The sequence below is a fragment of the Aotus nancymaae genome, unplaced genomic scaffold, assembly GCF_030222135.1.
Source record: "Aotus nancymaae isolate 86718 unplaced genomic scaffold, 86718_ANA_hifiasm-v0.15.2.pri h1tg000016l, whole genome shotgun sequence".
In the NCBI taxonomy this organism is placed as follows: Eukaryota; Metazoa; Chordata; class Mammalia; order Primates; family Aotidae; genus Aotus; species Aotus nancymaae.
Genome location: NW_026988428.1, coordinates 32606968 through 32634408, shown reverse-complemented (window position 1 = coordinate 32634408; position 27441 = coordinate 32606968). Strand labels below are relative to the sequence as shown.

At 47.4% G+C, this 27441-nt stretch overlaps 1 protein-coding gene across 1 annotated transcript; it reads left to right on the top strand.

Annotated features, from left to right (window-relative positions):
- Positions 1-4714: 4714 nt before the first annotated feature.
- Positions 4715-27201, top strand: DDX23 (DEAD-box helicase 23). Its single transcript, XM_012441346.2, has 17 exons — positions 4715-4800; positions 12460-12668; positions 13732-13842; positions 17313-17406; positions 17511-17576; positions 19114-19252; positions 19531-19664; positions 19797-19909; positions 20152-20295; positions 20393-20618; positions 20916-21061; positions 21860-22037; positions 23166-23408; positions 24395-24546; positions 24781-24889; positions 25659-25833; positions 26277-27201. The coding sequence occupies exons 2-17, from the start codon at positions 12460-12462 to the stop codon at positions 26498-26500; spliced, it is 2463 nt and encodes an 820-aa protein (XP_012296769.1). The 5' UTR covers positions 4715-4800; the 3' UTR covers positions 26501-27201.
- The last annotated feature ends 240 nt before the right edge of the window (positions 27202-27441 follow it).

The window sequence follows — 27441 nt, the reverse complement described above, 5'->3', positions numbered from 1 at the left end:
TTTTTGTTTCTTTCTGTTTTCTTTGGTTGTTATACTGTTTTTGTCCTTTTTTTTTCCTTTTTATGGAGAACGGGGTCTTGCTATATTGCTCAGGCAGATCTTGAGCTCCTGGGCTCAAGCTATCCTCCCATCTCTGCCTCCTTAATAGCTGGGATTACAGGTGTGAGCCACCATGCTGGGCCCTTTGGCTGATGATAATGAGAGAAAAGCTGACCTGAGGCCCTTTCTGTGGGCTGCAAACAGGCCGCTTCCACCATTCCCCAGCTCCTCCAAGAAGGAAATTCTCGTTTCCCCCATCCCCTGCTGTAGCCCCACCCAAGACCTACTAAACCAAGGAAGAGCTCCTTAGCCCTAGAGCAGGGGAGCAGGGTTCTCAACCCTGGAATTATTGACATTTTGGACTGGATAATGATTTGTTTTGAGGTGCTGTCCTATGCAGCCTAAGATGTTTAGCAGTGTCCCTGACATCTGCTGGATGCTAGATGACAGCACCCTACTCCCCAGCTGTCACAACCAAAAATGTCTCCAGATGTTGCCAAATGACCGTGTGGAAAAATTACTCCTGGCTGAGAACCACTGCCCTGGAGAGTCTAGAGGAGAGAAAAAGATTAGGTGAAATCATCAGTAGAGGATCCCACCCCACGTAGAAGGTGGACAGACTAAGCCAAAGCTGGGGGAGGTTCCTGGGATTCTGATCTCTTGAGTTCAAGGAGAGGTGACAGACATTTGCCTTCATGACCTTCCAATTCCGATGCCTACTGCTGGCAGCTCAGAGACATTAACTCTTACCTTCCTTTCTCAGTGACTTACAGCTCTTGTTTTCCAAGTGCCATAGTGTAATGCTAGCACTAGAAATAAAGTTAGCATGTATTGAGTACTTAATGAGTGTTCAGCACTGTGCTGTGTCTAGGGCTTTACATTATCATATTTAGCCTCATCAATGATAAGAGCTAACATTTGTTAAATGTTTACTATAGGTCAGGGGCACTTATGAGGTTTTTTTTTGAGACAGGGTCTCACTCTCGCCCATACTGAAGTACAGTGGCATAACCACTGCTCACTGCAACCTCACCCTCCTAGTTCAACTTCTCCTCCTACCTTGGCCTCCTGGGTAGCTGGGACTACAGGAGTACTACACTAGTAGTCTATTTTTTGTAGAGACGGGGTTTCGCCATGTTGCCCAGGCTGGTCTCCTTTTGGGCTCGAGTGATTCTCCTGCCTCGGCCTCCCAAAGTGCTGGGATTACAGGAATAAGCCACAGTGTGCAGCCCCACTTGTGAGTTCTTTATATGTTATTTATTCCTGTGATAACCCTATGAGCCTATGAGGTACTATCTACTTTTTTTTTTTTTTTTTTTGAGACGGAGTTTTGCTCTTGTTGCCCAGGCTGGAGTGCAATAGCATGATCTTGGCTCACCACAACCTCTGCCTCTAGGGTTCAAGCGATTCTCCTGCCCTAGCCAGGAGCTGGGACTATATGGGATGTGCCACTACGCCTGGCTAATTTTTTTTTTTTTTTTTTTTTTTAAGTAGAGATGGGATTTCTTCATGTTGGTCAGGCTGGTCTGGAACTCCTGACCTACCGGAGTGAGCCACCGTGCCCAGCCACTATCTATTTCATTTTACAGACAAGAAGACCGAGATTCAGAGATTAGGTAATGTGCAAAAGGTCACACAGCTAGAAAGTGGTTGAACATGAATACAAAGCCAGGCAATCTGGCTTCACATCGTGCACTTTAACCTACTTGGCTATCCTGTCCTATGAGGGAAGTGGTATTATTATCCCTGTTTTGTAAATGAGGAAAGAGAAAAGTCAGAGATGGTGTATAATTTGCACAAGAGCACAGTACTAAATAGAGTACTACTCCATCTCCAGAGATGAAGGTTTGGGTGCAACGACTGATGCCTGTAGTTCCAGCACTTTGGGAGGCAGAGGCAGACAGATTGCTTGAGGCCAGGAGTTTGATCAGACTGGACAACATTGCAAGACCTTGTCTCTACAGAAAATAAAAAGATTAGGCCATGTGCGGTGGCTCACACCTGTAATCTCAGCACTTTGGGAGGCCAAGGTGGGTGGATCACCTGAGGTCAAGAGTTTGAGATCAATCTGACCAACAAGGTGAAACCCTATCTCTACTAAAAATACAAAAATTAACTGGGCATGGTGGCAGGCATCTGTAGTCCCAGTTACTTGGGAGGCTGAGACAGGAGAATTGCTTGAACCAGGGAGGTGGAGGTTGCAGAGAGCTGAGATCATGCCACTGCACTCCAGCGTGGGCGACAGGGTGAGATTCTGTCTCAAAAAACAAACAAAAAAAAGATTAACCAGGCGTGATGGGGTGCACCTGTGGTCCCAGCTACATAGGAGGCTGAGGCAGAAGTTTCGCTTAAGACCATGAGGTCAGGGCTGCAGCGAGCTGTTTGTACCACTGGACTCCAGCCTGGGCAACAAAGTGAAACCCTGTCTGAAAAATAAAAAATATATAAAAACAAATAAGAAAACAAAGATGCACGTTTGTGAGAGAACTTGTGGGGCAAGGCAAATAAGTGTCCTTGAAGCTCAATGTCTTACATGTGTCATGAGAGGTGTGCACAAGTACTAGGGGAACTCTGCCACTATGAACTAGGACAAGCTTTATCACCTTCCGGGGGCTCAATTTACTCATCTTTAAAGGGAGTTAAGATGGCAGCCTGAAACTAGGGAAAGGTGACGGACTCTGAAGTTAAATGAACCTGAATTTCATTCAAAGAAAACCATTCTCTTCTTTTCTCTTTTCTTTTCTTTTTTTTTTTTTTCCAGGCAGGGTTTTGCTCTGTCACCCAGGCTGTAGTGCAATGGCAAGATCAGAGCTCACTGCAGCCTCGACCTCCTGGGCTCAAGCGGTCCTTCTGCCGTGGCCTCCCAAAGTGCTGAGATACAAACGTGAGCCACCTCACTTGGCCCGTTCTTTTAACTATGTGGTCTTTGAAGGCATAGTTACTCTTTCTGGGCCACAATCTCCTTACCGGTAAAATGGAGATAGCAGTCATCTCATACTGCTATGAGAACTAAGCAAAACAAGTAAGGTAGGTTAAGTGTCCAGCTCAGAGCTAGGCACTTAGAAGATTCTCAATAAAAAGTGGCTGCTGCTTTTGAAGATTCTGGCCTACCGTAGTTGATCTGATTCTTAGTTGAATCTGTGAATCTGTGAGTCGAGCGCCCTCTCGTGCTCTCGTGGTGAATTACACCTAACATCTCAGCGCTCCCTTCTTTCCCTTCGGTTTTTTTCTGGAGCAGAAGCTGGTAAGTGAAAGGCTGCAAGGTTCCAAGAGAAGTGTGTGTGTCCGAGGCTTACTTTGGGTCATTGTGCGTGATGCTCAGGGCTTTAGGATTATTCGGGTGTATCCTGAAGCTCTGCTTGAGAGCTTAAGGCATATTCAGAGAGAAAAGCCAGACCTACAGCCATGTGGAACTGAAGCAACAAACCTGCTGCTGGCAAAATGGGAAGGGAGGCCCAAGATACTTCTGGTTATCTAAACCATTTCCTCAATTGCAATGTTTTGTTTTGAGGGAAAGAGTTATGAACCCATAAGATCAAAGAGAAATACAAAGTGAACTTAAGATCTGAGGTTGAAATAACAACAACAAAAAAAAACTCAGTGGAGGACTGAAGTAGGGGAATCTGGGGGAAGAAAAAAGCAAAAATACCAAGATAGCTCAACAACTGGTCAGATTCCAAAGGGCAAGAAATTGAGGAAACCACAGTTCTATCTGGAATGTTGAGAAAACAGGTGCTAGAGCCCAGGAGATACCATCCTTCCGGGAGGACTTTAGAGTTCATTGTGTGGGCTCATTTGGAGCTATAACAATAACTGCGGGTTGTTATGGTATTCACCAGGCAGCAGGAGCCAAGGTTGCTAAAACATCCTCCTAAGCCTCGGATAGTTCCGCACAATGGAGAATTGCATCACCCTCATCGTGAACCTACTCCTGTAATCTAATCTTAGTTTTTCCAGCTGTAAAATGGGGCTAACGATTGTCTCATTCTCATAGAATTGTTATTAAAATCGCCTTTCCACGAATGGTATTCATTCTTTTTTTTTTTTGAGACGGAGTTTCGCTGTTGTTACCCAGGCTGGAGTGCAATGGTGCGATCTCGGCTCACTGCAACCTCCGCCTCCTGGGTTCAAGCAATTCTCCTGCCTCAGCCTCCTGAGGGGAGGAGAATTTAAAATATTTTAAAAATATTTTTAGTACAGATGGGGGTTCATCTTGTTGACCAGGATGGTCTCGATCTCTTGACCTCGTGATTCACCCGCCTCGGCCTCCCAAAGTGCTGGGATTATAGGCGTGAGCCACCGCACCCGGCCCTTGGTATTCATTCTTGTTACTGCAGTTGGCTAGAATTACGTGCCATAGGTATCTCAGGAAGCCCTTAAATTCCTCCACCGTAAGCCACGGGCAATGACAGTCATCTACTGTAGTTTCTAGGAAGACCAGCAGATTTCAAGAAGGCTGCTCGGCGGGAGAACCTAATGCCGGAAGCCTATTCACGAGAAACTCTTCCTTCCCGGACACTAACGTGTGGCGAACCTCTCTGCCCTGCTGACCCCACAGCCTGGGGCTGGCGCTCGCGCCGTGCATTATGGGATTGGTAGTTCCCAGGCCTTAATGTCGTCCTGCGCCGCCCAGCTCCGGGAACTCGTTTTCCCAGCTTGCCGCGCGGCCAGTGGGGGTTGCATCTCCGCGACTAGGAAACGGGAAAGATGGCGACGGTTCCGCGACGTTGAGGCCGCGTTGGGCGGTTCAGACTCAGGGTGGTGAGTCCCGGGCAGTGGAGGCGGTTCCCACGGGCTTACAGAGAGGGCGAGAGTCGGGGCACGGCGGTGGCCCCTGCCTCCGGGACGAGGCGGGAAAGAACGCCTCAGGGAAGGAGCATGAACCCGGGAAGCTCGCGCGAGCAGGAGCGAAGGGGCCCAGGCTCCAGGGGTAGTGTTGGCTCCTGCGGACACAGGCCACGTCCCTGCACGATATTTTCCTCCCAGAACTCTGCCCATGGGCACAGTGCCTGTGATACCCCCAGTTTGACCTTATTCTTTCATGCTTCAAATAGCCTTTGCTGCAGCCAAACTGGAACTCTGACTTTTCTCTCAGAATCAGTCCATGCTTTCCCGCCTCTGCGCCGCGCTTATTATTTCTTTTGCCGGGAATGATTTCTTTTCCGCGTCCTTAATTACATATCTTCAAATTCTACTTATACTTAAAGGCTCATAAGTCACTTCCTCTACCAAGCCTTCCACATCACCTTTTACAAGTGAAAGGAAACGCCTCTGAACACCCGTAATACTACAGCTGAGCTTTGGTACTCTTCTTGGTATGTGTGTATCTCATACCCCTATTGTCCTTGTGTGTGTGTATGTGTTTTTTTTTTTTTGTTTTTTATTTTTAAGACGGAGTCTCGCTCTGTCGCCCAGGCTGGAGTGCAACGGCGGGATCTTGGCTCACTGCAGCCTCCGCCTCCAGGGTTCAAGCGATTCTCTTGTCTCAGCCTCCCGAGTAGCTGGGATTACAGGCGCACGCTGCCACGCCCGGCTAATTTTTTGTATTTTTAGTAGAGACGTGGTTTAACTGTGTTCCCCAGGCCGGCCTCAAACTCTGGAGCTCAGGCAATCCACCTGCCTTGGCCTCCCAGAGTGTTAGGATTACAGGTGTGAGCCACTGCGCCCGGCCTCATACCACTTGTTCTGAAAACTTCCTGTGAACAGAATTTCCTTTTGTAACTCACATAGCGCCTAGCACTGTGCCTTGCATACAGTAGATGCTTGATAAATACTTCATTGAATGAAAATAAAGAATGTGCCCCTGCCCTGCAAGAACTGAGGACCCAGAAGATCTGGAAGTTTGAGAGGAAGGCTGCTGGGAAGCATGGCCAGAGCCAGCTTGGTTATTTGGTCCTTGTGATAATAGAACCTGTAATAAATGTTGCCTGTATTTACTGTCTTCTCCTTTTTCATTCTCTTCCAAACTCATTCCATTCAGGCTTGCATTCCCTTAATGCCACTGAAACAGCTCTTGTCAATCTCCATTTTTCCAAATTCAGTGGTTGCTTCCCTGTCCCTTAGTCCCTCTCCACTTCGGGGGTACTTGACACCGTTGACCCCTCCCTCCTTGAAACATGTTTTTGGCTTCTTTGTTGCCATACTATTCTTTCTCTTTTCTCAATGGCTGCTGGTTCTTTCCAGTCTTTTTCTCTTGTTCATCCTGTGCCTAACTCCTGTTGAAGTGTTTCAGAGCTCAATCCTGGATCGATCTTTCTCTCTGCTATTTTTTTTCTTTCACTAATGCTGCCTATTATTAAGTGTTCCATGGCTTTAAAAGCTATCTATGTATTGGTGACTCAAGGTTTTGTCTACAGAACCTCTCTCCTGAGTTCTAGATTTGCATTTCTATTTGCCTTCCAGGAGTCTCTACTTAGTTGTCTTACTGACATCTCACACTCAACCTGGCCAAAATGAAACTTTTGATTTCCTCTTAAATCTGTTCATTCCCTAGTCTTCTCCAGTTTGTTTGCTATGGCACCACAAACTGTTAGGTTGCTGGAAACTATAAATTTAGGAACTACCTTTGTTTCTCCTCTTTCCTTTTCTCCCTTCATCAGTAAGTCCTCCAGAATATGCTCTGATGCCGCCTAATTCTTTCCATCTCCATTGCCACCTTCCTAGAACAAGCCACTGCCATGTCTTGCCTAGACTACCATAATAGCACTCTCAATGGTTGTGTGTTCACTCTCCCTCTCTACTATTTCTTTTCTTGCAAGTCACTGAAGTATTAGATTGCTTCCTGTTTAAAGCCCTTCTAAGATCCCCATTGCAGTTAAAATCCAAGTTACTCTACTCTGACCTGTAACACATTTTCATGATCTGACTCCTGCCTAGCTCACTGAACTTACCTTGAATCAGTATTCCCCCTGCATCAGTGCTTCCTAGGCTTAAGTGGTCTTTCCAGCTCAGCCCAGGCTCAGGTGATCCTCCCTGGGCAGGAATGAAGGGTCGTGGGCCCCGTAGGTAGTATTGGCTCCTGGGGGCACAAGCTATGTCCCTAGACGATATTTACCTCCCAGGCCTCTGCCTATGAGCTCTTGAGCACTTTTGAGCTCAAGCATTCCACCCACCCTCAGCCTCCCAAAGTACTAGGATTACAAACGTGAACCACCACACCTGACTGATTTTGTTTGTTTGTTTCTTGAGATGGAGGGAGTCTTGCTGTGTCACCTGGGCATAATCTCAGCTCACTGCAACCCCAACCTCCCGGGTTCAAGCAATTCTTCTGCCTCAGCCTTCCAAGTAGCTGGGATTACAGGCACCTGACACCATGCCCGGCTAATTTTTGTTTTTGTTTTTGAGACAGAGTCTTGCTCTGTTGCTTAGGCTGGAGTGCTGTGGTGAGATCACGGCTCACTACAACCTCTGCCTCCGAGGTTCAAGCGATTCTCCTGCCTCAGCCTCCTGAGTAGCTAGGATTACAGGCAGGTGCCACCATGCCCAGCTAATTTTTGTATTTTTAGTAGAGACGAGGTTTCACCATGTTGGCCAGGCTGGTTTCGAACTCCTAACCTCAAGAGATCCACTCACCTCGGCCTCCCAGAGTGCTGGGATTACAGGCGTGAGCCACTGCGCCCCTGGCCTCTGGCTGATTTTTAACTGTTTATAAATGTAAAATTTTATTGTTCAGAATAGGCAGGAAGACTTGCTGTATTATCCTGGCTGCTCTCGAGTTGAACTCCTGGGCTCAAGTGATCCTTCCTCCTCAGCCTCACAAGGTGCTGGTACTACAGGCATGAGCCACCAGGCCTGGCCATACAAATACGATTTTCTTTCTTTCTTTTTTTTTTTTAGTGGGGGACAGAGTTTCACTCTTGTTGCCCAGACTGCAGTGCAATGGCTCTATCTCAGCTCACTGCAGCCTCTGCCTCCTGGGTTCAAGTGATTCTCCTGTCTCAGCCTCCCGAGTAGCTGGGATTATAGGCACAAACTGTCATGCCTGGCTAATTTTTTGTATTTTAGTAGAGATGGGGTTTCATTGTCTTGCCCAGGCTGGTCTTGAAGTCCTGAGCTCAGGCAGTCCACCTGACTCAGCCTCCCAAAGTGCTGGGATTACAGGCATGAGCCCTGTGCCCAGCCACAGATGTTTTTAACTGCACTGTAGTTGTGCAGTGGCTCACACCTGTAATACCAGCACTTTGGGAGGCTGAGGCAGAAGGATTGCTTGAGCCCTGGAGTTCAAGACTAGCCTGGGCAACAAATTGAGACCATGTCTCTAATAAAAATTTTAAGAATTAGTTGGGGCTGGGTGCAGTGGCTCATGTCTAATCCCAGCAATTTGGGAGGCTGAGGTGGGTGGCTTACCTGAGGTCAGGAGTTTGAGACCAGCCTGGCCAACATGGTGAAACCACGCCTCTACTAAAAATACAAAAATTAGCCAGGCATGGTGGCACTTGCCTGTAATACCAGCTACTCGGGAGGCTGAGGCAGGAGAATCGCTTGAATCTGGGAGGTGGAGGTTGCGGTGAGCCGAGATCACGCTGTTGCACTCCAGCCTCGGTGACAGAGCAAGACTCTGTCTCAAAAAAAAAAAAAAAAAAAATTAGGACCGGGTGCGTGGTTCATGCCTAAATCCCAGCACTTTGGGAGGCCAAGGTGGGCGGATCATGAGGTCAAGAGATCGAGACCATACTGGCCAACATGGTGAAACCCCGTCTCTACTAAAAATACAAAAATTAGCCGGGTGTGGTGGCACGCGCCTGTAGTCCCAGCTACTCAGGAGGCTGAGGCAGGAGAATTGCTTGAATCCGGGAGGCAGAGGTTTCAATGAGCCGAGATCATGCCACTGCACTCCAGCCTGGCACCTGGTGACTGAGCAAGACTCTGTCTCGAAAAAAAAAAAAAAAAAAAAGTTAGCCAGGCGTGGTGGCACGCTCCTGTAGTCCCAGCTACTTAGGAGGCCGAGGCAGGAGAATTGCTTGAACCCAGCAGGTGGAGATTGCAGTTAGCCAAGATCATGCCACTGCATTCCAGCCTGGGCGACAGAGTGAGACTCCATCTCAAAAAAAAAAAAAAATTAGTTGAGTGTGATAGCATATGCCTGTAGTCCTGGCTACTTGGGAGACTGAGGCAGGAGGATCGCTTGACCCTGGGAAGTCAAGGCTGCAGTGTGCCGTGATTGTGCCACTGCCCTCCAGCCTGGGTGAGAGAGTGAGACCCTATCTCAGCGACAACAACAACAAAACAAACCTGACAAACATGCTAAGCTAGTTCCTGCTCCAGTTTCTTAGTACTCACATCTGTTCTATCTAATAAGCGTTTTTTACCCTGATCTTTTCATGGCTCTTTTTCCCATCATTCAAACTCAGCTTAAAAATTAACTAAAACTCCTTCCTAAGCCACCTATCTCTTGTTCATACCCCTACCCATCGTATCACTGTGGTTTTTGTTTGTTTTGAGACAGGGTCTGGCTCTATCACCCAGGCTAGAGAGCAGTGGGGCAATCTTGGCTCACTGCAACCTCTGCCTCCTGGGTTCAAGTGATTCCCCTGCCTCAGCCTCCCAAGTAGCTGGGACTACAGGCGCATGCCACCACACCTGGCTAATTTTGTAGTTTTAGTAGAGATGGGGTTTCACCATGTTGGTCAGGCTGGTCTTGAACTCCTGACCTCGTGATCTGCCCACTTCAGCCTCCCAAAATGTTGGGATTACAGGTGTCAGCCACAGCACTCAGTGACTTTGTTTTCTTTACTGCTTTGTCGCCATTACCTGTAACGATTTCTGGCACCTTGTAGGGGCTCGGTGAATATTTGTTGAAAGAATGAATGATATCCAGAATGCTGTACAGAGAAAGTAGCTTTCCTTTGGGATTATTTTCTTAGTGCTATAATTGTTCTTTTTTTTTCTTTCTTTCTACTTTTTCTTCTTTTTTTTGAGACAGGGTTTTGCCTCATTGCCCAGGCTGGGGTGCAGTGACACAATCTTAGCTCACTGCAACCTCCACCTCCCAGGCCCTAGCAGTCTTTCTACCTCAGCCTCCTGAATAGTGTGCGCCACCATGCCTGGCTAATTTTTTATATTTTTAGTAGAGATGGGTTTTTGGCATATTGCCCAGGTTGGTCTTGAACTCCTGGACAAGCGATCTGCCCACCTCAGCCTCCCAAAGTGCTGAGATTATAGGCATGAGACACCGTACCTGGTCAAGACATAGGTATTTCTATGTGATGTACATGATGTACTGATACAGAACAGTCAGTCATTTCTCAGATGTTTGTGAGATAAAATGGATCATCCTCACCTTTTGAAAGTGCTTCTTGTGAGGCCAGGCACAATGGCTCATGCCTGTAATCCCTGCAGTTTGGGAGGCCTAGGTGGTAGATCATGAGATCAGGAGTGCAAGACCAACCTGGCCAAGATGGTGAAACTGCATCTCTACTTAAAATACAAAAATTAGCCGGGTATGGTGTCAGGTGCCTATAATCCCAACTACTTGGGGGTCAAGGCAGGAGAATTGCTTGAACCTGGAGGCTGAGATCGCACCATTGCGCTCCAGCCTGGTGACAGAGCAAGATTCCGTCTCTAAAAAAAAAAGAGGGGGTAGGGGGAAGTGCTTCTTGTTCATTTTTTTTTTTGAGACGGAGTCTTGCTCTTTTGCTAGGCTGGAGTGCAGTGGCACGATCTCTGCTCACTGCACCCTCCAGCTCCCAGGTTCAAGCAATTCTCCTGCCTCAGCCTCCCAAGTAGCTAGGACTACAGGGGCGTGCCACCATGCCCGGCCAATTTTTGTATTTTTAGTGAAGACGAGGTATCATCATGTTGACCAAGACGATCTTGATCTCTTGACCTCGTGATCCTCCTGCCATGGCCTCCCAAAGAGCTGGGATTACAGCCGTGAGCCACTGTGCCCGGCCTCTTGTTCATTTTTCTTTTCTCATCTTTATACAATCTTTCTTTTTTATTTATTTATTTTTTAAATTTATTTTTATTTATTTTTTAAAGACGGAGTTTCACCATATTGGTCAGGCTGGTCTTAAACTCCTAACCTCAGGTGATCCGCCTGCCTCAGCCTCCCAAAGTGCTAGGATTACAGGCGTGAGCCACCGCGCCCGGCTTTATACAGTCTTTCTTAAGGATATATGGCAAGGAATGGCATGAGAAAGGGGACTTATAAGCTAAAGCTTAAGGAACCATTTGAGCTGAACCATCTGGGGATAAAATAAGTTGTGAGAAATGTATTCCAAGTCTTTGGGATAAAGATAAGGTTGGTTACAGATTCAGGCTTGCTGCAGTTTTAGCTCCAGGCTGAACTACATTTCATAGTCCAAAGAATAGTTGACAGTGTGGGAGTGGTGTCTCCTAAGTAGGAGGGAAACAAATTGCTGCTGAAACCTTTCACAAAACTGGGTTATACAGATGACCAAGGTTGTGAAAATCTGACAGGGAATGTCAACAACCTCTAGTTGTTGGTACTCAATTCTGCGACCTCTAGTTTTTGGTACTTAAAAATGTATATATTTTGAAGTAATTATAGTTTCACAGGAAGTCGAAAAATGTGTATAGAGGTCCTGTGTGTACCCTTCACTAAGTTTTTTCCATTGTATAACTAGAGGTACATTTCTTTTAATCTGAGTAAAAGTGTGTTTCTCCACTTAAATTCAGGTTTTCCTTTGCTAATTATAATATAATCCAGATCTCAAAGTTAAACTTTTTTCACCATTGAGCTTTCTTTATGAGCTCAAGAAAATTTCTCTCTCTCAGATGTATGTGTGCTGACTGATCCTAGTGGGTTGGCAGACCTAATAAACTTGTAAGTAAGCAATATAGGAAGTTTCTAGAAATAGTTGGTACACTGTTTATTCACTAACACTTCTTTTAATACTCTTGCAGTCTACTTATAAAAATATGGTATATTCACTGTACATATTTAGAAATGAATATATAAAAAAGAATTGGCCAGGCACTGTGGCTCACACCTGTAATCTCAGCCTTTTAGGATGCTGAGGCAGGAGGATTGCTTGAGGCCAGGAATTTAAGACCAGCCTGGGCAACATAGTGAGACCCTGTCTCTACAAAAAATAAATTAGCCAGGCGAGGCAGGAGGATGGCTTGAGCCCAAGAAGTTGAGGCTGCACTGACCTATGATTGCACCATTGCACTCCAGCCTGGGTGACAGAGTGAGACCCCGAAAGGAATCACAGGGAGACAGTATAGTATAGTAAGTAATGATGGCCTGTGGAGCCAGACTGCCTGCAACTCTGCCACCACCTGTCTGCCCTCAGACAAATTCCTTTATATACCTGAGCTTCTGTTTTCTCATCTGTACGGTAGACATACTAGTATATCCACCTCATAGGGTTGTTTTGAGAGTAAGTGAATTATATATAAGCAGTTTAGAGCAGCGACTAGTACATTGTAAAGTACTCTTCCTACTCATTACAGATGGCAGGAGAGCTGGCTGATAAAAAGGACCGGGATGCATCACCTTCCAAGGAGGAAAGGAAGCGATCACGGACTCCTGACAGAGAGCGGGATAGAGACCGGGACCGGAAGTCTTCCCCATCTAAAGATAGGAAGCGGCATCGTTCAAGAGATAGACGTCGAGGAGGCAGCCGTTCTCGCTCTCGTTCCCGTTCCAAATCTACAGAAAGGTAAAGTAACTTTGTACATTATTACATGGGAAGGGAGAGTACATTTCAGATTTCTTCCTTATTGGTTCTTCTGATGCCTCCAGTATTAGGCATCTGCTTTTTGTACATTAATCTGCTCTTATCCCAGTTGGACCTGCAGGTGTTTTCAGTTTTCCTCAGTGACCCAACTTTTTTTTTTTTTTTTTAGGACAGAGTCTTCCTCTGTCACCCAGGCTGGAGTGCAGTGGCGCGATCTTGGCTCACTGTAGCCTCCGCTTTCCAGGTTCAAGCCATTCTCCTGCCTCAGCCTCCTGAAGTAGTTGGGATTATAGGCGTGGACCACCACACCTGGCTAATTTTTGTATTTTGAGTAGAGACGGGGTTTCACCATGTTGTCCAGGCTGGTCTTGAACTCCTTCCTGACCTCATGATCCAACTGCCTTGGCTTCCTAAAGTGTTGGGATTACAGGTGTGAGCCATCGCGTCCTGCCCAACCCTTAAGAGTTGAGAGGAACTTGTAAGATGAAGGTCCGGGTTATCAAGGAAGGTTCATCTGTGGCCAGGTGTGGTGGCTCATACCTGTAATCCCAGCACTTTGGGAGGCTGAGGTGGGTGGATTGTTTGAGTTGAGGAGTTTGAGACCAGCCTAGTCAACATGGCAAAACCTGTTTCTATTAAAAATACAAAAATTAGCTGGGTGTGGTATGCACATCTGTATTCCCAGCTATTCAGGACACCGAGACAGGAGAATTGATTGAATCTGGGAGGCGGAGGTTGCAGTGAGCCCAGATCATGCCACTGCACTCCAGCCTGGGCGACAGAGTGAGACTCTGTCTCAAAAAAATAAAAAAAGGAAGGTTCATCTGTTCATATAGTTCATGACCTGTCATTGCTGTTAATACTTAACAGTACATCTCTGATCTATAAAACCTTCTTAGAATTACCCCGTTATTTCTGTGGGAGACACATTCTCTAATTTATGAAACATTACTTTGGGACGAGAGTATAGGAACCTTCTCAGGGCTGCAGTGAAGCAAGATACTTTGGAAATATCATGTGATTTCTTAAATTTGCGGTCTTCCAGAGAACGACGGCACAAAGAACGAGAACGAGATAAGGAGAGGGATCGGAATAAAAAGGACCGAGATCGAGACAAGGATGGGCACAGACGGGACAAGGACCGTAAACGATCCAGGTACATGAAGGAATGAGAGTGGGCTTTAGAGGAATGCTCCCATTTCTTCTTAACGGATTCTGTTGGTAGGTGTTACAGAGCACTCTTTCTTATTTATTTTTATTTTATTTATTTATTTTTGAGGCAGGGTCTCACTCTCTTGTCCAGCCTGGAGTGCAGTGGTGTGATCACAACTCACTGCAGCCTTGACTTCCCCAGGCTTAGGTGATCCACCCACCTCAGCTCCTGAGTAGCTGGACTACAGGCATCTACCACCATTCCCAGCTCTGTTTTGTGGTTTTTTGGGGTTGTTCTTGTTTTTTTGAGACGAGTCTCACTGTTGCCCAGACTGGAGTGCAGTGGCATGATCTTAGCTCACTGCAACCTCTGCCTCTTGGGTTCAGGCAGTTCTCTTGCCTCGGCCTTCTGAGTAGCTGGATTACAGGTACCTGCCACCACACCTGGCTAAATTTTGTATTTTTAGTAGAGACAGGGTTTCACCATGTTGGCCAGGCTGGTCTTGAACTCCTGACCTCAAGTGATCCATCCACCTCGGCCTTCCAAAGTGCTGGGATTACAGGTGTGAGCCACTGCGCCCGGACTGTTTTTGCTTTTTTTTTCTTTTCTTTTCTTTTGTAGAGATGGGGTTTCACTATGTTGCCCAGGCTGGTCTCAAACTCCTACACTCAAGCACTCTGCCCATCTTGGCCTCCGAAAGTGCTGGGATTACAGGTGTGAGCCACTAAGCCCAGCCTTTATTTTTAGAGATAGAGTCTCATTCTGTTACCCAGGCTGGAGTGCAGAGGCTCGATCATAGCTCACTACAGCCTTGAACTCCTGGGCTCAGGCAGCACCCCTGCCTCAGCCTCCCAAGTAGCTGGGACCACAGGTGTGCACTACCACACCTAGCTAGAGCTGTCTTTTTTAGAAGCCACATGTCTTCTTTAGAAAGTATAATAGTGTAGCTATGTGGAAGGATTACTTGAGCCCAGGAGGTTGAGGCTGTAGTGACCTATGATTGTGCCACTGCACTCTAGCCTGGGTGCTAGAGCAAGACTGTCTCTAAAAAAAGTTTTTTAGCCGGGCGCAGTGACTCACGCCTGTAATCCCAGCACTTTGGGAGGCCGAGGCAGGTGGATCACGAGGTCAAGAGATTGAGACCATCCTGGCCAACATGGTGAAACCTCATCTCCATTAAAAATACAAAAATTAGCCGGGCGTTTGGCACACACCTGTAGTCCCAGCTACTCGGGAGGCTGAGATGGAAGAATCGCTTGAACTCGGGAGGCGGAGCTTGCAGTGAACCGAGACTGCACCACTGTGCTCCAGCCTGGTGACAGAGCAAGTCTTCATCTCAAGAAAAAAAATAATTTTAAAGGCTGGGTGCAGTGGCTGACGCCTGTAATTTCAGCACTTTGGGAGGCTGAGGCAGGCAGATCACCTGAGCTCAGGAGTTCGAAACCAGCCTGGGCAATATAACAAGACCCCATCTCTACTAAAAATAGAAAAATTAGCTGGGCATGGTAGCACACACCTGTAGTCCCAGCTACTTGGTGGCTGAGGCAGGAGAATCGCTTGAACCTGGGAGGCAAAGATTGCAGTGAGCCATGACTGGGCCACTGCACTCCAGCCTGGGTGACAGAGCGAAACCTTGCCTCAAAAAAAAGTTTCTACAACATATATTTGTTGGACTAGCTTAATGCTCCAGCATCTTGATAATTTTCCTCTGGAAACTTTGTATAGAAAGTTCTTTTATTTTTTTTGAGGCGGAGTCTCACTCTGTCACCCAGGCAGAGTGCAATGGTAAGATCTCACTGCAACTTCCACCTCCCAGGTTCAAGCAATTCTGCTGCTCACTCCCCACCCCGCTGAAATAGTGGGGATTACAGGCATGCACCACCACGCCCAGCTAATTTTTGTATTTTTAGTAGAGACTGGGTTTCACCTGTTGGCCAGGCTGGTCTCAAACTCCTGACCTTAGGTGATCTGACCACTTTGGCCTCTCAAAGTGCTGGGATTACAGGTCTGAACCACTGTGCCCTGACTGATTACAAATTTATCAGGCCCTGAAAGTGTAGGTTAGAACTCAAGGCAGAGGACAGAATGTTCGTAACAGAAACTTAATAGGTTTGTTTGAATTTTCTTGTAGATTAAGCTTACAGCAGGTATGGGAAAGGATTGTTGGGACTGATAGGAATGAAAAATGATGAGGGAATATGTATAGCAGTATCTTCTTGGCTTGTGGTAGTGGCCATGTAGGTTAAATTCTTTGTGTATTAAAGAGTTAAAGAGCGTGGGGCTGTGGCTCACGCCTGTAATCCTAGCACTTTGGGAGGCTGAGGTGGATGTATTACCTGAGATCAGGAGTTCAAGACTGGCCTGGCCAACATAGCGAAACCTCGTCTCTACAAAAAATACAAAAATTAGCCAGGTTTGGCGATATGCTCCTGTAGTCCCAGCTACTTGGGAGGCTGAGGCAGGAGAATTGCCTGAACCCAGGAGGTGGAGGTTGCAGTGAGCTAAGATAACACCATTGCACTCCAGCCTGGGCAACAGAGCAAAAACTCTATCTCAATTTTCAAAAGCAATCGCTGTTTAGAGGAAATTTTTTTTTTTTTTGAGACACAGTCTTACAATGTTGCCCAAGCCGGAGTGCAGTGGCTCAATCTCAGCTCACTGTGACCTCTGCCTCCTGGGTTCAAGCAATTCTCTTGCCTCAGCCTCCCGAGTAGCTGGGACTACAGATGTGTACTGCCACGCCCAGCTAATTTTTGTATTTTTAGTAGAGACAGGGTTTCACCATGTTGGCCAGGCTGGTCTCAAACTCCTGACCTCAGGTGATCCACCCACTTTGGCCTCCCAAAGTTCTGGGATTACAGGCAGGAGCCACTGGACCCGGCCTAGAGGAAATATATTTTTTTTGAGACAGAGTCTCGCACTGTCACCCAGGCTATAGTAGTGCAGTGATGCTATCTCAGCTCACTGCAGTCTCTGCCTCCTGGATTCAAGCAATTCTCCTGCCTCAGCCTCCTGAATAGCTGGGACTACAGGCATGTGCCACCACGCCCAGCTAATTTTGTTGTATTTTTAGTAGAGATGGGGTTTCACCATGTTGGCCAGGATGGTCTTGATCTCCTGACCTCGTGATCTGCCAGCCTTAGCCTCCCAAAGTGCTGGGATTACAGGCATGAGTCACCGCACTTGGCCGAGGAAATATTTTTGACATCAGTAGTAAAGTCCCACTTCCCAAAAGAGATTAGTCTCAGAAAAGGAGATTTGGGTCGAAAGGGGCCAAGACAGGGCCATAATTAGGTTTGAGCTGGCAGAATGGCCATGCCTGCTAAGAGAGCTTCAAGACATGATAGATGACTGTGGGCCAGTCTTGTTGAGTCATGGGGAAACTTCCATTCTCTTTTTGGGGCTGAACCTGAACCTCATCCAGGCGTTGAAGTAAGAATGATGTGGACCTTTCATGCTCCTTTTCTTTAAAGCTTATCTCCTGGCCGAGGGAAAGACTTTAAATCTCGGAAGGACAGAGACTCTAAGAAGGATGAAGAGGATGAACATGGTGATAAGAAGCCTAAGGTAAAGAAGAAGAAGGATTATTTTCATCTTCGTCAACTCGTGCATTGTTTTGTTGATCTTTAAAGAGAGCCTTTATAGACTGAAGTTCTGTGTTTTATCTTCAGGCCCAGCCATTATCCCTGGAGGAACTTCTGGCCAAGAAAAAGGCTGAGGAAGAAGCCGAGGCTAAGGTAAGTACTTGAGGGTCTTCATCTGCTCAGGCTGCCATAACAAAATGCCACAGTTCTGGAGGCTAGAAGTCTGAGAGTGGAGTGTCAGTAGGGTTGTTTCTTCTGAGACCTCTATCCTTAGCTTATAAGGCTGTCTCCTTCCTCAACTCTTCACATGGTCTTCCCTCTGTACACATGTACCCCTCGTATTGGATTAGGACCCACCCTAAAAAGGCCTCTTTTTTTTTCTTTTTTCTTTTTTTTTTGAGACAGAGTCTCACTCTGTTGCCCAGGATGGAGTGCAGTGGCGTGATATTGGCTCACTTCAACCTCCACCTCCCGGGCTGAAGCAATCCTCCCACCTCAGCCTCCAGAGTATCTGGGACTACAGGTGCGTGCCACAAAGCCCAGCCAATTTTTGTATTTTTTTGTAGAATCAGGATTTCACCATGTTGCCCAGCATGGTCTCAAACCTCTGGGCTCAAGTGACCTGCCCTCCTTGGCCTCCCAAAGTACTGGGATTACAGGTGTGAACCACTGTGCCCAGCTTAATGGGCTCATTTTAACTTAATCACCTCTTTACATGCCCTGTCTCCACATACAGTCACATTGTGAGGTACTGGGGGTTAGGGCTTCCGCATACGAATTTTGAACTGAGTACAGTGGCTCACACCTGTAATCCTAATACTTTGGAAGTCCAAGATGGGAGGATCACTTGAGTCAGGGATTTTGAGACCAGTGTGGGCAACATGGTGAAAACCCATCTCTGTAAAATATTAAAAATTGGCCAGTTGTGGTATCATGCGTGTGTAGTCCCAGCTACTCAGGAGGCTGAGGCTGTAGTGAGCCTTGATAACACCACTATACTGCAGCTTGAGCAACAGAGCAAGAGACTTTCTCAAAAAATACATATAACACATGAATTTCTTTTTTAAAGAGATAAGGTCTTGCTGTTTTGCCCAGGCTGGAGTACAGTGGTGCAGTCACAGCTCACTGTAACCTCAAACTCCTGGGCTCATACGATTTTCCTGCCTCAGCCTCCCGAGTAGCTGGGACTACATGCACATGCCACCATATCTGGCCAAGTTTGTTTATTTTTGTAGAAACAAGGTCTTACTATGTTGCCCAGGCTGGTCTTGAACTCCTGGCCTCAAGCAGTCCTCCCATCTGGGCCTCCCAAAGCACTGGGATTATAGGCATGTGCCACTGCGTCCAGTCTTAAAAAAACACATGAATTCCGGCCGGGTGTGGTGGCTCACGCCTGTAATCCTAGCACTTTGGGAGGCTGAGGTGGGTGGATCACCTGAGGTCAGGAGTTCAAGACCAGCCTGGCCATGATGGTGAAACCCCATCTTTAAATAAAATAAAATAAAATAAACACATGAATTCCATAGGGGACATATTTCAGTCCATAACAGGGTCCAAGGCCTGTTTGTGTTTTCCTCAACAGGCTTAATGCCTGAGCAAATATTTTTGGGTTCCCTGCCATCTCCCCATCAGTGATGTGGTTATACTCTGCTCCCAGATCGTTTGTTTACAGTTCCAATCTGTTTTGTAGCCCAAGTTCCTCTCCAAAGCAGAACGAGAGGCTGAAGCTCTAAAGCGACGGCAGCAGGAGGTGGAAGAGCGGCAAAAGATGCTTGAAGAAGAGAGGAAGAAAAGGAAACAGTTCCAAGACTTGGGCAGGAAGATGTTGGGTTCGTTATTCTACCCTGTGTAGCCCCTAGATGGGAGAGGAAAGAGATGAGATAGTGTCTCTCAGGAGAGAGAGAAACCTGTTCACTCTGGAGTTTGGAAAAGGGAAGGATGATGGGAGTTGATGAGAAAACATTTTTCTGTTAGATCTCCATTTACCCTGTATCATAAGTCTACCCCTTTTTTTCTTCATTTGGTGTTCCTCATCTGGATTCCCTCCATTCCCTCTCCTCTTTTCTTCCATGAGCTCTTCTGCAGCTTTGCTTTCTTTGGTCTGCAGAAGATCCTCAGGAACGGGAACGTCGGGAACGCAGGGAGAGGATGGAGCGGGAGACCAATGGAAATGAGGATGAGGAAGGGCGGCAGAAGATCCGGGAAGAGAAGGATAAGAGCAAGGAACTGCATGCCATTAAGGTGCAGGCCTTGGCTCCATCTTCACTTCTCTCCCACACATAAAAATGAGGTTTAGTTATTTGGCCGTTGTGATCTCTGCATGTGAAACTTGAGCCTCAAGGCTTATGTGCTTTGTGTTCTTTCCCTGGGCAGGAGCGTTACCTGGGTGGCATCAAAAAGCGGCGCCGAACGAGACATCTGAATGACCGAAAGTTTGTTTTTGAGTGGGATGCATCTGAAGACACATCCATCGACTATAATCCCCTGTGAGTGGCTTCGGGCCCGAGTTCTAGGTCTTTTCCACTAGGCAGTCCTAGAGAGCTGATGACTATAGAGGCGGAGAAAGTAAGATAAGCTGGGGTGGAAAATTGGTAGACCGGTAGTCAGCCAACCCTCTGGTGGAAAGAAGACCCTGTCCAGGAAGAACTGTTTCATATTGGCAGTCTGTCCTTCCCTCCTACTGCCATAACAGCTCCTTCTCTTTTCTCTTCCTTTGTCTCAATCCCAGGTACAAAGAACGGCACCAGGTGCAGTTACTGGGGCGAGGCTTCATTGCAGGCATTGACCTCAAGCAGCAGAAACGAGAGCAGTCACGTTTCTATGGAGACCTAATGGAGAAGAGACGAACCCTGGAAGAAAAGGAGCAGGAGGAGTGAGTGATCAAGGCTAGGGTGGCTGGACAGAGCCCAGTCTCTACAGAAAGGAGTTGGAGGGCACTGATCCTACTTACTCCTCACATCCTGCTCCAGGGCAAGACTCCGAAAACTTCGTAAGAAGGAAGCCAAGCAGCGCTGGGATGATCGTCATTGGTCTCAGAAAAAGTTAGATGAGATGACAGATAGGGACTGGCGGATCTTCCGTGAGGATTACAGCATCACCACCAAAGGCGGCAAGATCCCCAATCCCATCCGATCTTGGAAAGACTCTTCTCTTCCCCCCCACATTTTGGAGGTCATTGATAAGTGTGGCTACAAGGTAAGGAAGGGCAGATTGACCCAAGAGAGCTGACATGTTCCTACACTAGTTTGGGAATAGAGAACTTTATTCCTTGACTATTTGGGACCATTGCTGCTAGTGGGCATCAACCTTTTCTGTCACTTTCTGGTAGAAGTGTTGGCTTTTAGTGATTATGTTTCTTCTTGGGGTCCCCATTTCTGTGGACTGTACTTGGCATCCTTCCATTGTGCTAGCAGATGTGCTTTCTACTATCAGTGGTAGCCCAGGTTGTATAATTCTGCCTGTACCTATTACTCTTTCTTGGGGTTGCTTCAGGAACCAACACCTATCCAGCGTCAGGCAATTCCCATTGGGCTACAGAATCGTGACATCATTGGTGTGGCTGAGACTGGCAGCGGCAAGACAGCAGCCTTCCTCATCCCATTGCTGGTCTGGATCACCACACTTCCCAAAATTGACAGGTGGGGTCAGCTGGCACCAGCTGGAGTGGGTTTGTCTGGGTAGGAAAGTTGAAAGTGCCAAATGAATGTTTGGTTTTTGTTTTACACCTATAATCAGAAGCTTGCTTCTTTATTCTGGGTTGAATATTAGGGAATAATTGGATCATGATATCATAGAAGTGTATGTTGCTGGCAAAGACCTGGAGAACTTTGCTATCCTGGAGTCTCTGATTTTTATTTATTTTATTTTATTTTATTTTATTTGCTGGCAAAGACCTGGAGAACTTTGTTATCCTGGAGTCTCTGATTTTTATTTATTTATTTTATTTTATTTTATTTTTTTTGCTGGCAAAGACCTGGAGAACTTTGCTATTCTGGAGTCTCTGGTTTTTATTTTTAAATTTATTTTATTTTATTTTATTTATTTATTTTTTGAGACGGAGTCTCGTTTTGTCACCCAGCTTCAAGTGCTTCTCCTGCCTAGCCTCCCAAGTAGCTGGTATTACAGGTGCAGGCCACCATGCCTAGCTAATTTTTGTATTTTTAGTAGAGACACGGTTTCACCATGTTGGCCAGGCTGGTCTCAAACTCCTGACCTCAAGTGATCTGCCCACCTTGGCCTCCCAAAGTGCTGGGATTACAGGCATGAGCCATTTTGCCCAGCCCCAGCCTCTGATTTTTAAGTGAGATCATTGCATTCTTTTCTTATCACCCTCCCTATTTCCATCACTCCCTGTAAGAGTGACTTTGTCTTGTTCTGGTTTGTGGTTGGATAAGAACCAAAGCTCACAAAACTGTGGGATACCCCATTTACCACAGGATCGAAGAGTCAGACCAAGGCCCTTATGCCATCATCCTGGCTCCCACCCGTGAGTTGGCTCAACAGATTGAGGAAGAGACCATCAAGTTTGGAAAGCCGCTAGGCATCCGCACTGTGGCTGTCATTGGTGGCATCTCCAGAGAAGACCAGGGCTTCAGGCTGCGCATGGGTTGTGAGGTTTGTTTTTCTGTCTAATGTCTAGAAGACAGCCTACTGTCTGGGAAGGCTATCTTGGGGCTTTGTTTCTAGTTTCTGGAATAGATGTGCAGTAGAATGAAGAAAGGAGTTGGTTTATATGTATGTGCTATTTATTAAGAACTTATGCACCAGGGGTTTTTTTTTTGTTTTTTTTTTTTTTTGAGACAGTCTTGCTCTGTCACCCAGGCTGGAGTGCAGTGGCATGATCTCAGCTTATTGCAACCTCTGCCTCCTGGGTTCAAGCAGTTCTCTGCCTCAGCCTCCCAAGTAGCTGGGATTATAGGCATCTGCCACCAAGCCTGGCTAATTTTTTTTTTTGTATTTTCAGCAGAAACATGGTTTCACTGTCTTGGCCAGGCTGGTGTTGAACTTGTGACCTTGTGATCCACCTGCCTTGGCCTCCTAAAGTGCTGGGATTACAGGCGTGAGCCGTGGCGCCCTGCCGCACCAGGGTTTATATCACAAACAGTACATCATATATATTAACTCATTAATTCTCACAATAATGTATGAGAGTAGGTAGTGGTATTTCCTTGTTATAGATCAAGCTGAGGTTCAGGTTAATAACTGCCTGAAGTCACAAACAGCTGGCAGTGGGCAGAGCTGAGATTCATATCCATAGCCTGTGCTTTTAGTTACTCTTTACTCTGCCAGACTAAAGCTTTGACTTTGTGCATTACCTTCAACTCAGGAAAGTGGAGGAGAACTTTTTATGAGAAGTCTGCTGCAGAAATTTAGTCTTTCTACAGACGTCTCAGTGTAATCCCTTTATGCAATCCCCTTCACAGCATCCCTTAGTCTCTCCCATCTAAGAAATTCCTTCTTGAGGATCTAAAATGATTTGCTAAAAAAAGAAAGTTCCTACTGATTTTGCCTCCTCTGTCTAATCCCTGTACCTTATACTCAGAGACCTCATTCATCCCTGAGAAAATCAAGCAACAAGTGATTTCATGCCAGTTTGCAGGAGTCTTACTGCTGAACATAACCAGAGGTTGGGGTTCAAGTTCCTTAGCATTGGAAGTCTGTCACCCAAGTGGGTGGATAGTTTACAGGAAAGAAAAGAAGGGGCAACTGCTGGGCTATAAATAATTATACTGCACTCCACAGATTGTGATCGCTACCCCTGGGCGTTTGATTGATGTGCTGGAGAACCGCTACCTGGTGCTAAGCCGCTGTACCTATGTGGTTCTGGATGAGGCAGATAGGATGATTGACATGGGCTTTGAGCCAGATGTCCAGAAGATCCTGGAGCACATGCCTGTCAGCAACCAGAAGCCAGACACGGATGAGGCTGAGGACCCTGAGAAGATGCTGGCCAACTTTGAGTCAGGAAAACATAAGTACCGCCAAGTAAGGCTGCTTACCTGGGCTGGGAAAAGTTGGCCAGGCCAAGCTGGGTGGATTACTTGAGCTTAGGAGTCTGAGACCAGCCTGGGCAACGTGGTGAAACCCCATCTCTACAGAAATCAGCCAGGCATGGTGGTGTGCATCTGTAGTCCCAGCCACTCAGGAGGCTGAGGTGGGAGGACCTCTTAAGCCTAGGAGGCAGAGGTTGCAGTGAGCTGAGATCGTGTCACTGCACTCCAGCTTGGGCAACAGAGTAAGGCCCTGTCTCAAAAAAAAAAAAAAAAAAGCCGGGTGCAGTGGCTCACGCCTGTAATCCTAGCACTTTGGGAAGCCGAGGCAGGCGATAACCTGAAATTGGGAGTTTGAGACCACCCTGACCAACATGGAGAAACCCCCCTCCTGGTCTCTCCTAAAAATACAGAATTAGCCAGGTATGGTGGTACATGCCTGTAATCCCACCTACTGGGGAGGCTGAGGCAGGAGAATTGCTTGAACCCAGGAGGCAGAGGTTGCAGTGAGCCGAGATTGCGCCACTGCACTCTAGCTGGGCAACAAGAGCAAAACTCCATTTAAAAAAAAAGAAAAATAGTTGTACAAATTTTCCAGCCTTCTGTTGGGCCTTTCTTGCCTTAGGTGGGCTCAGAGTACATGTTTCTAGAATGAAGTATGCTAGGTACGGTCCTCTGACAATCCTTGGGGGCGGGGGGTGCCATTTAGCTTAGCACTGGAAAAACTATTTCAAAGACTTATGCTGCTACTGGGACCACAGGTGCTAGCAAATGCTCTCAGTCCTTCCTGCTATCATAAGATGCAAAGTACCTTGATGAACAGGTACTGGGGAAAGATGGGAAGGCAGAGGACACTGTTTTCTAAGGTGCTGGCTATCAAAGCTTATACTGTGGCACATTTTAGATTCTTTAGTCTTCGGTGACAGTGGGATATATGATTATGCCTGCCTGGGTGCAAGGCTGAGCCTCCTGTTTTCATAGACAGTAATGTTCACGGCTACCATGCCCCCAGCGGTGGAGCGTCTGGCCAGGAGCTATCTTCGACGACCTGCTGTGGTGTACATTGGTTCCGCAGGCAAGCCCCATGAGCGTGTGGAACAGAAGGTCTTCCTCATGTCAGAGTCAGAAAAGAGGTATGAGGGCAGCTGAGCCAAGGGAAACAGGGTGGAGAAAGAAATGGCTCTGAGAACTTCTTTCAGAGCAAGTGCAGGGCAGGGCGATTCTCTGCCCTGTTGAAGAGCTGCTGTTTTCTGGGCAGAATGTCATGGGCATTGAAGACCCTGAAAGTAGCGTTCATAGATCAGGGTTGGGCATTTCACTTGGAGTGGGAGGTATTATGCATCTCATTTTTCTCCTCTTCTCACCAGGAAAAAGCTGCTGGCAATCTTGGAGCAAGGCTTTGACCCACCCATCATTATTTTTGTTAACCAGAAGAAGGGCTGCGACGTGTTGGCCAAATCCCTGGAGAAGATGGGGGTGTGTCTGGCAGGGGAGAACAAAGTCTGGCCTCTGTGGCATTGCTTTCTGAAACTAGCAGGGCCCCCTAGGTGCTTCCTTTTCATTCTCACCCTTTCTTTAACCTTCCAGTAATCAACAAGTCAGGACCAGGGGGAAAGGGTGGTTTGAGGGAATAAGGAGAATGGAGTAATTGCTGGGACTCCCTGTCTGCTGCAGTGATGTCAGCCAAAGTTGCCTTGGCCCTTCATCCTGGTGAGGTGGAGCCAGGGAAAGGTGTGGGACTCATATCCTGGCAGAGTCTGAGGATGTAGAAAAGAGTAGGTGAAAACTGTGCTTAGGTATGTTAGGGAGAGGAGATGATAGGGTCAGAAGGGAGCTGGTAATCAATGTCCTTTGCTCCTGATACTGATGCTTGAGGGGAAGGGTGTGCCCCTGCTACTCAGCTGTTCGACTTCCTTAAACTTCTTGATCCCTGCTTTCCACCCTGATCTTTCCCCTAATGCTCTTTGAGGACTTCTCATGTGTCTGGCTCTACCACTCTCCCAGCTGCTTTGCCTTTGCCCTTGCTCTGTGTGTCCCTGTCACACCACACCTCTTTTTCTCTTGTCCCTCTCTTCAGCTCACTTGTTCTCCTTCCTTTCACTGCAGTCATTCTTTCTCTTGCCTCCTTCCCTTTCTCCTACCCTGCTGCCCTCTCCAACCCTCCCTCCCTGCCTGTCCCATTCCTCTGAACTGTGTGTCTCCTTGATTCCGTTGCTCACTCTTCACCTCACCCTTCTTCCAACAGTACAATGCTTGCACACTGCATGGTGGAAAAGGCCAGGAGCAGCGAGAATTTGCATTGTCCAACCTCAAGGCTGGGGCCAAGGATATTTTGGTGGCTACAGATGTGGCTGGTCGTGGTATTGACATCCAAGATGTGTCTATGGTTGTCAACTATGATATGGCCAAAAATATTGAAGGTAAGTTCCAGGGAAAGCAGCTTCAACCTGGGGTGAAGTTAGATTCCTTATGGCGTCCCACTTGAAGTCAGAGTGCTGTCCGTGGAAGGCTGTTGCTGCCTCTTAGCTCCAAGTCTGGGATTGCTTGCTTCCATGAGAAGTGCTCCTGTCCTTTATCTTACCTGGGTTTGTTGTCCCAGCAGGTGGGATGACACTTGTGTCCTCAGGAGTGTGAAGAAAAGCTAGGCAGCTGTGGGTCTTAGTGTGGTAGGGACCAGTCAGTAAGAGGATGGGGGAGATGGACACCTGGAGAGGGCACTGTGTGCGCCTCAGGTTCAGGCAGCACGTGCCGTATTCCTGCCCTTGGAGATGGGGTGGGAAGGATGTCTCTAGAAGTGGAGGCATCAGACACCGCTCCCCAGGGCACCTGGACTGTGCTGAGTGACATTCTTCCCATTCCCCAGATTACATCCACCGCATTGGCCGCACGGGACGAGCAGGCAAGAGTGGGGTGGCCATCACCTTCCTCACGAAAGAGGACTCTGCTGTGTTCTACGAGTTAAAGCAAGCCATCCTGGAAAGCCCAGTGTCTTCCTGTCCCCCCGAGCTAGCCAACCATCCAGATGCCCAGCATAAGCCAGGCACCATCCTCACCAAGAAGCGCCGGGAAGAGACCATATTTGCCTGACACAGCACTCTTTCCGTGGGCTGAGGGCATCTCCGAAGCTGCCTCATGCCTCTTCAGAACCCTCACATCCCTCTTCCCAGGTCCTGGCTCTTGGGTTATGGGGGCTTAGGAAAACAATCAGCCTTCCCAGCCCAGACTCTCAGGTCAGGAGGCCTGCGTGTGTGGCTGCAAAAGGAGAGGATGACGCTGTTGGAGGTAGGGAGAGCAAATTACTGCAGCTTTTTGGCCCACCTCTGCCCTTCTTTGCTTTGGGATTGCAGTGGGCCATCACCTCATGCCAGGATATGGGGGCAGCCAGCCGGCATTGCTCCCCAGACTGAACAGAATCCTGGCTGCCTGAGTGACCTCCTTTGGCACAGACTTGACTGTGTAACTATATAAACTGCGGCAGCATTGTTGCCCTAGATGCCCCAGACCTGGCACCATGAGGATTATGAACAGTGGAATCTTACTGTCATCTGGACAGCTGTTTTCTCATTTGGATTGTAAAGCAAGTCGAGAGCCTTTAGACCTGTGCACAGCCATGCACCAAGGGGTGCTATGTGCTCTGGGCATCCCTCCCCCGGGGTATTTTCTAAGTAGATGGGGGACAGGGTGAACTGGCTGTGTCCAGCTTTGTCACTGAGTGAAATCTCTGTTTTCTATTCTCTGAGAAGATAAATTTGTATGTTCTGAGAATAAATACATGAATATTAAGGCTTTGTCTAATTCCAGCTAAACTGATTTCCCTGGCAGGAGGGACATCATTAGGTGGAGTGGGTTGGCTTGGGAAATGGGAGACAGACACATTAAGAGCAGAGCAGAGAGTCTCTGCTGACAGTCTTAAGTCAACAGGTGGACTTAAGGGGCGATGCAAAAGCCATGGCAGCAGGACTGTAATGCATCTTCCTCTGCTGCTCTAGCCTTGTGTAATGTGTGGTCCTGGCTGGACACCTAGGGAG